Below are 16671 nucleotides of genomic sequence, written 5' to 3' on the forward strand. Positions count from 1 at the left end.
CAAGAAGTTAATAAAAGTATTTGCCCTACACATTTTTCTTGAATGCTTCATAAGACTGTACCTTCTGTCATCCCCAGGTATCTTATTCATATAATAGGAACAGGGAACCAACTCCTCTGTCCAGTATATTCACTTGGAAGCTAAATTAAAAGCATCATTCCAAAGAGTTTTCCTATCATTTCTCAGGAATGAAAGTGAAGAATTTAAGAATTCAATTACTCTTTGATTAAAATAGAAGCAGGCAATTTATAGAGTTTTCTTTGAACAATTTAAGGCCCTGTGTTCTTGTGACATGGTACTCAGGAGGAATGGGACAAAAATATTCATACTAGTTACTTTCTGTCTGAGGTACAAGTCCATAAATGTGATAAATTGGAAGTGTCATTTTACACGTATCTGTTTAATCATGGAAGTAGAATATTATAGCTGGATACTTAGCAAGCCCATTTATTTTATAGATGACAAAACTGAAACCCAAAGAGATTAAATGATTTGCCAGTCATACTGATGGAGCTAGAATATTTTGGTTCATTATTTTTTTCTTTCCTAGGAAAGTGAATAAACTTAATTGAAAATGTCTGAAAATCTTGACATGTCTAATATAAAAGAAGCAGAAAAATCAAAAGCAAATGATTCTGAGCAAGGCCTTGAAGATGCTGTGGAAGGTTCTGATGAAGCTTTACAGAAAAAAATAAAATCGGGCTCTCCTAGCACCCAAAGAGTGCAAAGACCTCACTGTAAGCAAAATTGACTTTGGTTAGAAACAGTAGTATCATTATTTTCAGATGATTTTTTTTTTTTATTAGGCTTCCTTGTACATGTGGCCTTGAGCTAGGTTCCAGTAATTATGATAACATTGCCAATAATTAGCGTTTAAGAATAGCAACAGTTTCTAGTCACTTGAGGGTTTTCAATTGCCTGAAAAATTAAAATTTTGGAATAATTTCCAGAATGTTCCTGTTTCCTCCAGCCTCGGTGACATTCCAATTTCTCTGAAGTGTTATGAGAAATAGGAGGGTGGAGTACAAATTGCAGCTTTAATTAAAAGAGTGTTTGAAAAGTCTGAGGCAGGTTCCAGCCAGGACTGTGCTTGTACAGGTTGAAAAAGGGGGGTTTTGAATGTAAGTTCACCACACCCTAACTTCACTGCCTGGGGGCTTAGTTCCCACGAGGTTGAGGGCATTCAGTTTGCTGAAGTGTGTGATGGAGTCATTTCAGATCCCTGGCAGGGAGCAAGCCTCTTAGATGAAGGTATGGCAGTTTCCCCACAAATTCCCAGCAGTTGCCCCAACTCATGTCTTTTATTAAGAATGCTTAAGTTTTCTGAAGTGAGTCCAAAAATGAAAGTTTTAAGAGAGTCTCATAGTCTAAGAATGTCAGTGCTGATGTTATCTCTTTAAAGTGTAGGTGATCAGTAATTCTTCATATTTGGAAGAAGTACAGACATTTTTGGGTTTTAGGTGTGCTTCTTTTAAAACCATCCAAGCCCTCCCCAGGTAATTTATTAGTCAATGTAGTGTTCTTACAGCAAATATTAGTGGAGTCCGTTTTATTGTGGTTTATTATCACATAGATTTTGATAAATACACTGCTAGGTCAAATTGTGTCAGGGAAACATGCTGTTAATAACTATCAGGTATGTGCTAGGCCTTGTCTCTAAGATGTATAGTTAGAAAGCTTCTGTTTTCTCCTTTTTTAAATAAGGAAAATAACACTTACCTTTTAGGGTGGTTTTAAAGATTAAATGAATTCAAGTAAAGCACTTAGAACAAAATAAATGCTCAATAAACATTAGTTGTTAATATTACTGTTATTACTACTGTAATACATTAGTTGTTGATGCTACTAACATGTCATGTGTTACATCTAAAGATACCAGGACTGGTTGCTGTAATGTGGATGTAGCTGGCTAATGTGATAATTTTATCACCTACAGTTGCTGATAAAGGAGGACCTTCAAACAATAAAACAGAGTCCACTAATGTTTGCTATAAGAACACTTCAGTCATTCTTTGATTCCTGGTCTTGCCTTTGGCATCCTGTCAGTCTAATGGCATGACTTCCAATTAATGTCAAGCTGGACTACATTAGCTGAAATTCTACGTAGTTATGCCCTTAAGGCAAGACTACTTATCCTGGGACCCATGATTGAGTGTTAGGGGGTCCAGGAACAGCCAAACAAGTATATCAACATTTGTGTGTATATGCATTTTTCTAGGATGAAGGTCATGGAAGATTTCATTAAATTCTCATAGAGGTTCATACCAAAATGAAGTTTAAAATGAATGCCCTAAAATGTTATTTCTGGCTTTCTTGTCCTTTCTCCTTGTAGTAATAGGTAGGTACAGGGCTGTGGGCCACAATGGTAAAGCTAAGACCCCAGAGTTGGGGGTTCAGTTCACGAGGCATCACTGCCCATGTGGAGCATAGATAAGAACTTACAAAGTATGAAATTAACTGCAGATATTTCTCCAAAACTGTGTAAATGTATAGCTGATGAGTTTAAAGTAACTCTAAAATCACATCTGGAATTCTACAAATTAAAATGTAAATAGCAAAAAGATAACCTTTAGCCTTGCAAATTATAATAGAGAGTAATATTTTAAGGGTAGAATTGCCATCGATAACTGTGTTATTGTGATTTATGATAAGAAATATATATTTGGTCTTTGTCCCATTTCTGGCACAGAGCTCCTAAAACCATTGGAATTTTCTAAGTGATGAGATCTATAAAGGTGTCTTCTGTTAGTGAGGTGACTTTTGGAAAGCATCTAGGGAACCTAAAGATGGGAGCTGTCGCCAGGGGACACAACCATGTGATTGGAGGGTTGGAACTTTCAGTCCCACCCACCCCACCACTCCATCTCCAAGGAGGGGAAAGGGGCTGGAGGTTTCATCAATCTCCAATGGCCAGTGATTTAATCAATCATGCCTATGTAATGAAGCCTCCATAAAAACCCAAAAGGATGGGGTTCAGAGCACTTCAGAGCATGAATACATGGAGGTACCAGGAGAGTGGCAGGCTGACGAGAGCATGGAAGCTCCATGCCCTTTCCCCATACCTTGCCCTATGCATCTCTTCCATCTGGCTGTTCGTGAGTTATATCCTTTTATAATAAACCAGTCATCTAGTAAGTAAAACATTTCTCTGAGTTCTGTGAGCTGCTCTAGCAAATTAGTTGAACCCAAGGAGGGGGATGTTGAAACTTCCGATCCATAGCCAGTTGGTCAGAAGCAGAGGTGACAACATGGACTTTTGACCACTGTCTGAAGGGGTGTGGGCAGTCTTGTAGGTCTGAGCCCTTAACCTGTGGAATTTGATGCTATCTCCAGGTAGGTAGTGTCAGAATTGAGTTGAATTGTAGGACATCCAGCTGGTGTTCAAGAATTGCATGGTGGTAAAGGGAAAAAACCCTCACCCCCCACCCCACGTTGGAATTTGAATGCAGAGCTACTAGTAACTGATGCAGAACATTGAAAAAGCAAAAATACCTGGCTTATAAGAGTTTGTTTGCACTGATCTGAAGTGGTGATTTGATTCTAAAAGGTGATCTGTTCTTTATGTGTAACCCTATGTTCATTGCAGCATTATTTACAATAGCCAAGATGTGGAAACAACCTAAGTGTCCATTGACAATTAATGGATAAAGAAGATGGTGTGTGTGTGTGTGTGTGTGTGTGTGTGTATTCAGCCATAAAAAAGGTGAAATCCTGCCATTTGTGACAACATGGATGGACCTTGAAGATATTATGCTAAATGAAATATGTCGTACAGAAAAAAACAGATACTGTATAGTTTCGCTTATATGTGGAATAAAAACCAAACCAAAACAAATGAACCCACGAAAACCAAAAACAAACTCATAGAGGCAGACAACAGATCAGTGGTCACCAGAGGTGAAGGAGAGTAGAGGGAGAGTGAAACAGGTAAATTAAAGGTAGTCAGTTGTAGGGTGACAGATGGAAACTAGACTTGTGGTGGATGCAGTATATACAGATGTCAAATTATAATGTTATAAACCAATGTTACCTCAAAAAATAAATTTTTAGAAATAAAAAATAAATAAAAAGTAGAATACGATCTGTTGTTTTAATACAGAGATCCTTAGGCCAAGGATCAGTCAACTGTCACTTGATGTTTCCTGTAAGATCTTCTACTTCCATATACTTTAATTCTCTATTCACAGAGCACCTTCTGCTCTAGTGTTTAATGACCTAGTTGATGAGTAAACAGATGCCATATTCAGATATGAAACATCAATTGTTATTCTAGCTAGTATTTCCCATTTAGCATTTTGGTTTATTCAGTCAGATACTTGTACGGTTAATTAGTAGATCCCAGTCATCCTTAGATAAATGGATGACACTGAGTTCTTACAGTTCTGAAGTGCATGACTAGACTTTGAATTATGATGTCTCTATATTCAATCAATCAGTTAGTGTTTATTGAGTGTATACTGTATATCAGGGATCCAGCTGTGAACCAGACACTCAAGGTCTCTGTCCTCATGGAGTTTGCAGTCTAGTGAGGAAGGCAGGTTAACAAGCAATTTCCACACAGTGTAGTAAGTTCTATGGATAAGCTTTGCCCTTGGTTCACTATACTCACTCTATATTGGCTGCTTAGGTGACATTTGCCATCTCCATAAATGTCCATCTACTTGTGTGAATAGAAGCATCTCTTTAGAGTGTGTAGATTTCTCAGATCCCAGAACATCTGAGTAAAGAAATGTAGAGAGTGACCATTCTATGTTAGACCTTCACTTTATTTTCGAATCTGTTTGCCAATGGGCATGTTTAACTTAGTGTGGTTTTCAGTTTCTCTAATAGGCCGTCAGTACACAAATGCTGTAACAGAATTTAGCAACAGCTTTAGTTCTATATCACGTAGTAAAATAAATTCCAGGGTAACATACACGTAACCTTACCATTTTTCATGGTTCTTATGACAATTCATTCTCTTCACAAGTTGAGGTGAAGCCATATTGTCCAAACAAATGTCACCCCACAACCCTATAATTAGTGTGAAATGAATAATTCCTGTATATGTAAATCTATAACATATTTTGATCATATCTTAGAATTGTAGCTTTTATCTTTCTTGATCATGTACCCTCCATTATTAAATCTGATTTTAAGTAGTCTAACTTGGACAGCTCCTGAAAACTTTCTTCCTGGTGTCTGATATTTTCAGCACGTGGTACAAGCTGTTTTGTCCCAGGTATGCCCAAACCACACTTGCCTAGAATTTAGAAGAGTCTCGTCTTTCATGGAACATCCTTCAGTCTTGTTATCTTCTTTTTGCATGTTAAGAAACAATGGCCCTGAATGATTTAAGTGACTTGTTCAAGGTCACATGCAGCAGAGTCTAGAGGAAGCTGATTTTCTTCCTGATAGCCTCTGTCCATTGCATTTCATAACCAGGCAGCGACTGGTTATGCAAAAAACAGTCTTTTTATCATTACCCAAATGCCTGAGAGAGCTTGGTGTGTTTCTGTTAGTTTCATAAATTTAAGATGATCACATATTTGAAGATTTTTGCAAAACCAAGGTTAAAACAAAACTTGGAAGCCCTGCTAAGGATCTCTGCATTTCTTTCTAAGAGATAAGAACTCGATGGAGTTTAATAGCTCCTGATGCTTGATATTAATAAATCACAGTGGAGGTTCCATTTTCTGATAAATGGTAACAGAATACTAGCTTGAAGAAATTTAATAATTATTGTACATACAGCAAATCCCTACTGAGTGCCTTATGATTTTTAATCAACTTTTTTGAGGTATAATTTATATAAAATAAAATTCACCAATTTTACATGTGCAATTTGATGAGTTTTGACAAATACATTTACAGCTGTTACTGCCTCCACAATCATGAGCTGCTAGACCATTTCCATCACCCCCCAAAATTTTCTTGCCCTTGGTAGTGAATCCCCCTCCTCCACCGTCCCTTGGCAACCACTGATCTGCTTTCTGACACTATAATTTTGCCAATCTTATAATTTCATATCAATGGAATGGTACTGTAGATAGTCTTTTATATCTGACTCTTTCACTTGGCACAATGCTTTTAAGATTCATCCATGTTTTTGCAAGTATCAGTAGTTTGTTCCTTTTTTACTGCTGCGCAGTAATCCATTGTATTGTTACACTACAATTTGTTTATCCATTCTGCAGTTGATAGACATTTGAATAGTTCTAGGTTTTGACTGTTATGAATAAAGCTGCTATTAACATTTGAGTACAAGTCTTCTCATGACCATATGTTTTCAGTTTTCTTGGGTAAAGACCTAGGAGTGGGGCTCCTGGATCATATGGTAAGTGTATGGTTTACTTTCTAAGAAACCAAGAGACTGTTTTCCAAAGTGACTACACCATTTTGCATTCCCACTGCTTATGTATGAAAATTGCAGATGTTTCACATCTATGCCAATACTTAGTATGATCAGTCTCTTTAATTTTAACCATCCTAATAGGTGTGTAATGGTATCTCAGTGTGGTTTTAATTTACATTTCCCTGATTTTAAAAGAAAAAACCTACAGTTTTCTACCGGTGTGGGGAAAAACCCAGTCCTTCCTCCTGTTTTATTCCTGTGTGTCTCCTTTACTAGTCGCACAGAATCCTTAACTTCTAGTCACCAAATATATCCCCCTCCCTCTCGCCAAGTAATTCTCTGTGACAGCAGCTGGGTGTCCTACAATTCAACTAAATTCTGACACTGTTTACCTGGAGATCTCACAGGTTAAGGGCTCAATCCTACAAGACTTCCCCCACCCCCTTCAGATGCCAGTTGCAAGCCCAGGTTATCACCTGTGCTTCTGACCAACCAAGTACAGATTGGGGGTTCCAACGACTCCTTCCTTGGATTCAATTACTTTGCTTGAGCATCTCACAGAACTCAGGGAAGCACTTACTTATGTGTACCAGTTTATTAAAGGGTATGATGAAGGATACAGATGAACAGCGAGATGAAGAGATATGTAGGGTGAGATCTGGGAGGATCCCAGGCTCAGGAGCTTCTGTCCCCATGGAGTTGGGGTGTGTTACCCTCCAGCATGGATGTGTTGGCCAATCTGGAAGCTCTCCAAACCCGGTGCTATTGGCGTCTATGGAGGTTATGATCAGTTATTAACTCCATTTCTAGCCCCTCTCCCTCTCTGAGGGACGGGCTGGAAAGTCCAAGCTTCTAATCATGGCGTGGTCTTTCTGGTGACCAGCCCCCATCCAGGAGCCATGCAGGAGCCCACCCAGAGTCACCTCAATAGCACAAAAGATGTTTCTAGGACTCCTTGTCACGTAGGAATTTGCACGAGTTTTAGGAGCTCTGTGCCAGGGATTGGGTCAAAGCCCAAATATTAGGATAGGAGATGCTCCTAGTTATTATCTTTTAGGAAATTACAAGGGTTTTAGGAGTTGTGCCAGGAACCGGGGGCAGAGACCAACATATATATTTTCCGTTATTTCACACTGATGATTAATGATGTTGAGCATCTTTTCATGAGCCTACTGGCCATTTGTATATCTACTTTGGAAAAACGTCTGTTCACATCTTTTGCCCATTTCTTATTGTTTTCTATTATTGAGTTGTAAGAGTTCTTTATATATTAGCTATAAATCCTTTAGCAGATACATGTTTTGTAAATATTTTCTCCTATCTGTGGTATGCCTTTTCATTTTCTTAATAGAGTCACAGAACAAAAGTTTTGAGTTTTGATAAAGTCCAATTTATCCGTTTTTTCCTCTTATATTTTGAGCTTTTTGTATCCTATCCAAGAAATTGTGCTTATGTTTTCTCCTAGAAGTTTTATAGTTTTAGCTCTTATATTTAGGCCTGTGGTCCATTTTGAGTTAGTTTTTATTTACCATGTGAGGTAAGTTTTTATTTATCATGTGAGGTAAGGGTCAAGAGTCATTCTTTTACGTACAGATATCTAATTGTTCCAGCACCATTTGATAAAAGAATGAATCTTGCCTTATTAACCACATGTGTGTATCTATTTCTGGATCCTCTGCTCTCAATTGACATATATATTTATATATATATTTTTGTCAATTGACATATGTACATATTTTTGTCAAATTATATATATATGTGTGTATACACACACACACACACACACACATAGAGAGAGAGAAAGATGACTCAAGGTTTCGATTCAGTGACCCTGCAGTCTACAAAATTCTTGTGTCACAAACCCTCTCATTTCTTCATTAGTCAGCTTTAGACTTCTTGTATTCTGTCTTTGTATCCTGTACAGGGTAGTGATTTTTAGTTGTTTAAACAGCACCTGGCACCTAAAGTACTCAATGGTCTTTTAATTTGGGGAGATTCATTCATGGCACAGTGTTAATGGTGGAGCAAAATGTAAACTATGCATGACAGCAAAAGAGGAAATCTTAAATTTGGTGTCTCTCTTTTGCAATTAGGATAGACAGGAGGCAAAGGGATCCCTTGATGTATTGGGAAATTGATAGTTTGTAACTTAAATTTTTTTTCTAAGTCTTAGTAATCATTTTCCATTGACCTGTCTTAGTAAAAACAAAACAAAACAGGTTTTGAATATTGTAAATGATTTAGGATTCTAAGTTAAAAGAAAACATGAATATGAAATAGGTAAATTTATTGTTTGAAATTGCCAGAATATGTTCATAAATAGATGCATAACCAAAATTATTGGCTAGTACCAAAACCACTGCTTTCTCCTTACTTTAATAGAAATTCTAATCTAGAGAAGCAAATCTCTTACGCTGGGTTTTTGTTACAGCTAGTCCTCCTCGTTTTGTGACTGTAGAAGAACTTCTAGAGACAGCAAAAGGAGTCACTAACATGGTTTTAGCCCATGAAATTATAGTAAATGGAGACTTCAGGATTAAACCTATTGAATTACCAGAAGACAGGTAAAGTGGTTACTGAGTTATTTTGTTTAGTAGAATGCTATCATTTCCCAGTTCTGGAAATGTTTTCTTCACTTGATGTCACTATATTCAAATACACCTCTCCTTTTGTATGTTGTTGTTAAAAAATATCCCTATACCAAGAATTACTAGAGTTTGAAAGTGGATCAAAGGACCACTGATCCTTCAAAATGTAAACAAAAGGTCTGGAAATCTCCTGTGGAAATCTTTCATGTTAGCTTCTCCCTACTCCACAGGACTTAGCTGCCTCATATTGTTTCATTCATTTTTTGTAACTATCACATTGTACTGTAGTGGTTGGTTTACTTGTGTTCTTCACCAAGTTGTAAACTCTACATACTGTGGGTGCCAAAAAAATGTATACACATGACTTGTATTCATCTTTTGTTATCAGTATATATTATTACAATTTTATTTTATTTTATTTTTTTAATTAAAGTTTATTGGGGTGACAATTGTTAGTAAACTTACATAGATTTTAGGTGTACTATTCTGTAATACATCATCTATATATATCACATTGTTTGTTCACCATGCAGAATCATTTCTCTTTCCATCACCATATATTTGGTCCCCTTTACCCTCACCTACCACCCCCTCCCCCTGAGTATTACAATTTTAATACAGTTTTTTCCTTTCTTAAACTGTGTATACATTTTTTTGGCACCCTCTGTATACAAGGACTATGCATTATTCTCTGTATCCCTAGCGTCTGGCATATACCATATTGAATCCAAAACTCTACTGATTGTAAGGTGCACCTTTTAACATGTATTTTCATAAGAAAGAGAAATCATTGCTCATTATAATTGTAAAAGTGCTGTGGGAAACACTGGTATTCTGTTAACAGAGGAGGAGTAATGGATGCTGGGTTGGCAAGCTCTAGTGGGTGCCACAGTAGGCTTCTAAATATGACTGTACAGACATTCCTTACATGCTCTGCAAAGATAGTACTTTTTCATATTAATAATGAAGAATTATTTGTTTTGCTTATGATATAATGACTAGTTTTAATGCGATGTTACATGTAACTTTTACAGTTTGGTAGTTAATTAAGCAATTATCTCATATATCACATGGGAATAGGATATTTTTTAGAAAATAAAGTCCTTCAGCCTGTATACATGCTGAATTATTATGTTAAGCTATTTAAACATAAATATCTTAGGAAACTTGATGGTATCAGGAACTAAAAATTAATAGCTCTGAACTTTCCAATATTCTTTTTATCGTAATGGCACTATTATATGCTATTAATTGGACTAATGTTATCTGTCAAATTAGTTGAAAGTTATTCTATCCAATGAGGTACTTATTGAAACAAATCACTAACTAAAAATAAGGTATATGATTGGTTTAAGTATGTCTGGTAAGTCTTTTATCCAAATTATTTTTAAAATTTCCCACCATAAACCCATAGAATTTGTGCTTTTGAAAGTGATTTGAGGCTCAAAGATTTTCTTTTCTTCTTCCTTTTTCTCATTTGCCTCCAGTTTGGAGAAGAGAGTAAAGGAGATTGTACATAAAGCTTTTTGGGATTGCTTGAGTGTCCAGCTAAGTGATGACCCGCCATCATATGACCATGCCATTAAACTTGTCGGAGAGATCAAAGAGGTGAGTTGAAGAGCAACTTGCGATGCTTTTCTGGTGTGTTAGGCATAGTCATCCTCTCTGTGTTACTGTGCTGGAAGACTTTAAAGAAATCAGAGGATGAAGACGTGAAAGTACTTGCTAAAATGTAGATTGAGACTATTTTAGGCTTAATGCCTTTTTAAAATTTTTAAACAAGCTATGATAACCTGAAGGCATTTCTTTTGTAGATGAAGAAGTTCATATTTTTTAAAAACAGAATTATTTAAACAAAAGTTGTTTTATAAAATATAGGTGATTTATAAAATTTTTAAAAGATATGGACATGTTCAATTAATAATGGTCAAAAAGTGATTCAGCCTATGGGATAGAGGAGGCATTAAGTGGAAGGCAGGGCTGTTTTCGCAGTACTATGGAAGGAGAGATGTATCTATGGAAATTGGCATCTGTGGTTGGTTCACAGGCTTGTGTTAATTAATGCGTTTTCTTTTCTCACTTTTAACAGTTTATTTATGTTGTATCCAGTAATGATTACTACCTAGGGCTTCAGTGGAAACTTAAATAGCTAGTCTCAATGATTTGTAAACATGTGTTTCTGCAGATTTGTTGAATAAGAGATTAAAATATGCATACCATTGTAGTAACAATTGGCAAACCCTTATTTGGGTAGATGTAAATTCCTTTACATTAATCGAAAATGATGTCTGACTAAGAAACTTTGATTAAACTTGGCTGTCCTCTCTTGTAGACTCTCTTATCTTTCTTGCTGCCTGGTCACACTAGACTGAGAAACCAGATTACAGAAGTCTTGGATCTGGATCTGATAAAACAGCAGGCAGAGAATGCGGCCCTAGACATTTCCAAACTGGCAGAATTCATTATTGGCATGATGGGGACACTGTGTGCACCTGTTCGAGATGAGGAAGTGCAGAAACTAAAGAACATTAAGGAAATAGTGCCCCTTTTCAGGTATGGGAATTGTGTTGAATCACCTACAGTGCACTGAAAATATAGAGCCTATTTTTCAAATTTAGACTTCCTCAAGTGTAGATACTCATGCATTTAAAAAAAATTTTTTTTAAGCAAGCATTTTATAAAATGTAGAAAAGTTAGCAAGATGGAAAAACATTCACCCATAATTTAAAATTCACCACATGCTGAGTTGGATGCTGTGGCTGATACTGTAATTCTTGCTGAAGAGGAATGCTTGGTGCTGATGTGTTGGCAAGCTGTGTGAGTAGATGACGCCAAACCTGTGGTAGTCTTGTGAGTCTGAATGTTCAGCTGAACCTAAGAAGACCTTCTGGTGGGCATTGCAGGCCTGACTTTTCCTGTTAACATTATACCCTAATCATTTCACTTATTTTTTATTTGAAAGTGTCATTGAGATAATTGTGTATTCACATGGAGTTGTAATAATATAGTATACTTTATCCATTTTCCCCCAATGGTACATTTTGCAAAACTGCAGTATATCACAACTAGAGTATTAACACTGGTGGGGCTGGCCGGTGGCTCAGGCTGTTGGAGCTCTGTGCTCCTAACGCCGAAGGCTGCCGGTTCGATTCCCACATGGGCCAGTGGGCTCTCAACCACAAGGTTGCCGGTTCGACTCCTTGACTCCCACAAGGGATAGTGGGCTCCATCCCCTGAAACTAAGATTGAACACGGCACCTTGAGCTGAGCTGCCACTGAGCTCCCAGATGGCTCAGTTGGTTGAAATGCAGGCTCTCAACCACAAGGTTGCCAGTTCGACTCCTGCAAGGATGGTGGGCTGTGCCTCCTGCAACTAACAATGGCAACTGGATCTGGAGTTGAGCTGCTCCCTCCACAACTAAGATTGAAAGGACGACAACTTGACTTGGAAAAAGTCCTGGAAATACACACTGTTCCCCAATAAAGTCCCGTTCGTCTTCCCCAATAAAAATCTTTAAAAAAAAAAAAGCTACAAAAAAAAGAATGTTAACATTGGTAAAATCCACTGATCTCACTTAGCTTTCCTGTTTTACTTGTATACATTTTTGTGTGTGTATATTCATTTTTATATGAGTTTATCACCTGTGTAAGTTTATGTATCTGCCACCACATTCAAGATACTGAACAGTTCCAACAGCACAAAGATCTCTTGCATTGCCCTTTTATAACCAACTGAAACTATTTTAAAAAACTCCCCATAAGCATTTTCTATGGCTGCAAATTATTCACTTGCATATAATTAACTATTTCTCTGTTAAGATGGACAATTATCTATAATTATTTACTATTTAACCCTGCAGTGAACATCTTTGTGCACAGAACTTTTTTCTGTATTTTAGGTTATTTCCTAAATATAGGTTCTTAAAATGCACTGTCAAGTCTGCCCATTGGGTACATTCAGAGTGTGAAACGGCAGTTATGCCACCAGACTTAGAACATGAAACACTCCCAGAAACTAAGAGAGACTAGGGTAAGAGGAGAGGAGAAAGGAGAATTAATTTTCTTTCTTTCCTAGGAAAGTGAATTCACCCACGTGAAAGCAGAGAACAGGTGGTGAGCTCTCTGCCCTTCACCTTGGGTCTTGGGCTCCTTCGTCTCTCTGGGGCTGTCATGAGAGCTGACCCAGAGCCAAGGAACAGCAGTGAGGGGAGCTATGTTTGCTTGGGGGCAAGGGCTAGAGGGATGGGGACAGAAAGCAGCTTACAAATGTGCAGTCTTTTGAAACCATTATTGAAGTTTTTATGTTTCTATATTTGTTTTTCTTAATCTACTTTCTCATGATTTTTCTAACTTTTCTTGCTACCCTTTCTAACATGAGAAGACGATTTCAAATCTGCTCATCTCTTTTTGTTAAAACTATTTATTTTCCAAGTGCCCAGTTCTAACTCCTTGTATCTCTTTTCTTTTAGGGCAATTTTTTCTGTGTTGGACCTAATGAAAGTCGATATGGCAAACTTTTCTGTCAGCAGCATTAGGCCACATCTCATGCAGCAGTCAGTCGAATACGAAAGGAAGAAGTTTCAAGAGCTTTTGGAGAAGCAGCCAAGTATGTTTAATGTTTGTAGTGCTCTTTTGTTGTCTGTGTTTTTTCATTTTAGTTGCTATAGCTTGTTGCATAACGATATTGTTTTCAAGACAAAACTAAAGGGCGGGCCCAGTGCTCAGGCGGTTAGAGCTCCATGCTCCTAACTCCGAAGGCTGCCAGTTCGATTCCCACATGGGCCAGTGGGCTCTCAACCACAAGGTTGCCAGTTCAGTTCCTTGAGTCCCGCAAGGGATGGTGGGCTCCGCACCCTGCAACTAAGATTGAACACGGCACCTTGAGCTGAGCTGCCGCTGAGCTCCCGGATGGCTCACTGGGTTGGAGAGTGTCCTCTCAACCACAAGGTAGCCGGTTCGACTCCCGCAAGGATGGTGGGCTGCGCCCCCTGCAACTAGCAACAGCAACTGGACCTGGAGCTAAGCTGCGCCCTCCACAACTAAGACTGAAAGGACAACAACTTGAAGTTGAATGGCACCCTCCACAACTAAGATTGAAAGGACAACAACTTGACTTGGAAAAAAAAAAAAAGTCCTGGAAGTACACACTGTTCCCCAATAAAGTCCTGTTAAAAAAAAAAACTAAACTAAAATTTAATATGAGAACAGTCTGAATTGAAGACAGAAAAGCACAAGACATTACGACTTGAAAAGAAAATTTAACTGATAAGCAATTGAAGTATACGTAAGATATAAGAATAGAAATTTGAAAGACAAAGAAGTCCTAAATGAAATAAGTTTTTAATAAAGGCACCGGTTTGAGATAAATGGTATGCTTGGCCTTGATTTTAAAAGCATGACGGACTTTTTGTGACCGTTGAATTTACTTTTCTCCCCACTGTGAGGTACATCAAGAAATTTCACTTTGCTTCTGTTTTATATTTAGAAACCTTCTGTTTTCAGACCCAGAAAAAGTCTTATATTTTATAAACTTCTCAGATGACTATAGGAAAAAACATGACTGTGGAATCCAAAACTGTGTTGCATTTCTAGGGTGCTTTTTTGGTCTCTGTATTGGTAGCTGATGTTTTGGGTAAATTCCTGTCTTCAGATCCAATTTATTACGAGTTCTGTTTAGCCTCAAACTTTGCTGGTCATAAGATGAAAATGGTTGTCTCTGGATAGATTGTGTTGTCTGACCAGAAGAGTTCATCCAGCCCCGGAGATGGGGGCCAGGAGGAGAAGGAAAGAGCAGAGGTAGAAGTAGCAGCCCTAGAAGAACAAGATTGGCTAGTGTTTATTACATCAAGGGTGTTATGCGCACTACCATATATACCTTCACACAGTAAGCCTGTGAGGTAGGCCTATTCTTAAACCCCATTTTACAGATGTGGACGTAGCTTTTGAGAGATTTTTGACCAGAACTGATTGACTACACAGCTCACTTCCTCAACCAGTATTGTACTGCCCCTCAGGAGACATCCAGGGTTGCCGTTTGATAGGCTGAAGAGCCTTAGTGTGAGAGCCAGATGCAGCCAGGGCCCAGTGAAGGACGACACACAGTCCTTGAGCTGGTCAGAGTTTAGTGCTTATTACTCACAGTTGGTGGGCTACAGAGAATGCTGTCAGCAGAAAGCTGAAGGGAGAGTGAAGCTCAGAACCAAGAGCTTGGTGTGATTCCTGTGTTGACAGAACTAGAGGTGTGTCCTCATGCAACAGTGAGGCGTGAACTCCAGCCCTGGCCTTGGCCGCCCACTGGCTTTAAGGTGGATTCTACTGGCAGAGCTGCAACAGAGTCCAGGACCTGTCAGAGGAACGTTTTGCTTAGATAATGTGGACAGAAACTTCATCTGCTTTCTCTTGTGTCCCTCAGAGTCCCTAGTGCATTACTCAGCTTAGAAAAGTAGGGAGAGCATAGTGGTGGATGAAAGACAACTGAGTTTCCCCTGATAATGCTCCAGATGCCGTATAATACACATCAAATGTGACAGAGCTCATCTACTGCAAGGCTGGAAGTAAACTACATTGACAGGAGACTAAGATCTAGACAAGGACAAGCCAAGACGGGAGAGAAGAGAGCGAAGGTTTGTTGAACATCTGTAGGTGGCAAAGCCTGGCTAGGTGCTTTGTAGTCACTGTCTTGTTTAATCCTCACAACAGACTATGACGTGAAGTTGTACAGTTCTTATCTTAGGAATCTGATATTCAGACAGAGTAGGACTTGCCGAAGATGACTCAGCCAGTAATTGGCAATACTGTGATTTGAACCGAGTTCTATTTGATTCCAAAGTCCATACTCTGTACTGTACCATACCACACCTCCAGGATGATTTTCCCCAAAGTAATTCCGAGAAGCACCCCTGAGTGTCACAGTAAAGTTCACAGCCTTGTTTTCCACAGATTCCCTGGACTTTGTCACCCAGTGGTTGGAAGAAGCTGCAGATGACCTTATGAATCAGAAGTATAAAAATGCCCTGCCAGTGGGGGGAGGGGCCTCTGGCTCTGATGAGGGCCCTGTGCCAAATCCCGTTGCTGTCCAGAATCATGCATACCTGAGGCTCCTGAGATGGGACCACCTCCAGAGACCTTTCCCTGAGGTAGGTGCTCCAGACCAGTCTCACTGCATATGCTCACTTCTTTTTGTGCTGCTGACTTTTAAAAAATAATAGTTTTGTCAGGATATAATTCATATACCACAAAATTTCTCCTTTTAAATTGTGTAATTCAGTGGTTTTTAGTATATTCACTAGAGTTATGGGACCATTACCACCATTTAATTTCAGAACATTTTCATCACCCCAAAAAGAAACCCTGTACCCATTAGCTGTCACTCTCCCGTCCCCTCCCCCCATCCCCTGGCAACCACTGATCTACTTTGTGTCTCTATGGATTTGCCTATTCTGGACATTTTATGTAAGTGGAATCATACAATAGCAGCCTTTGGTGTCTGGCTTCTTTCACTAAGCTTTATGTTTATCCATGTTGTAGAATGTATCAGTACATCATTCCTTTATTTTTATTTTTATTTTTTGTAGTTTTCTTATTGTGGTAAAATATGCACAACATAAAATTTACCATTTTTAAGTGCATAGTTCAGTGGCACTAAGTACATTTACATTGTTGTGCATCCGTCACCACCATCCATCTCCAGATCTTTTACATCTTTACATTGAAACTCTGTATCCTTTATTAATTGATTGATTTGTTTAA

General features: G+C 38.3%; 1 protein-coding gene across 4 annotated transcripts in view; it reads left to right on the forward strand.

Annotated features, from left to right (window-relative positions):
• TCP11L1 (t-complex 11 like 1) overlaps window positions 1–16671 on the forward strand; it is a 30732-nt gene that overhangs the window by 2405 nt on the left and 11656 nt on the right. Inside the window, exons 2-7 of one of the 4 annotated variants that reach the window (XM_019738577.3) lie at window positions 551–737; window positions 8766–8898; window positions 10410–10530; window positions 11255–11475; window positions 13392–13528; window positions 15862–16058. In XM_019738577.3, coding sequence (XP_019594136.2) covers window positions 575–737; window positions 8766–8898; window positions 10410–10530; window positions 11255–11475; window positions 13392–13528; window positions 15862–16058 — 972 coding nt within the window. In that variant the 5' untranslated portion in view covers window positions 551–574. Of the gene's footprint in view, window positions 1–550; window positions 738–8765; window positions 8899–10409; window positions 10531–11254; window positions 11476–13391; window positions 13529–15861; window positions 16059–16671 lie in introns of those variants that run through there. The other 3 variants (XM_019738579.3, XM_074336188.2, XM_074336189.2) reach the window with 3 other exon arrangements.

This window comes from Rhinolophus sinicus, chromosome 14, assembly GCF_057876585.1.
Source record: "Rhinolophus sinicus isolate RSI-liver-muscle chromosome 14, RSI-T2T, whole genome shotgun sequence".
Lineage (NCBI taxonomy): Eukaryota > Metazoa > Chordata > Mammalia > Chiroptera > Rhinolophidae > Rhinolophus > Rhinolophus sinicus.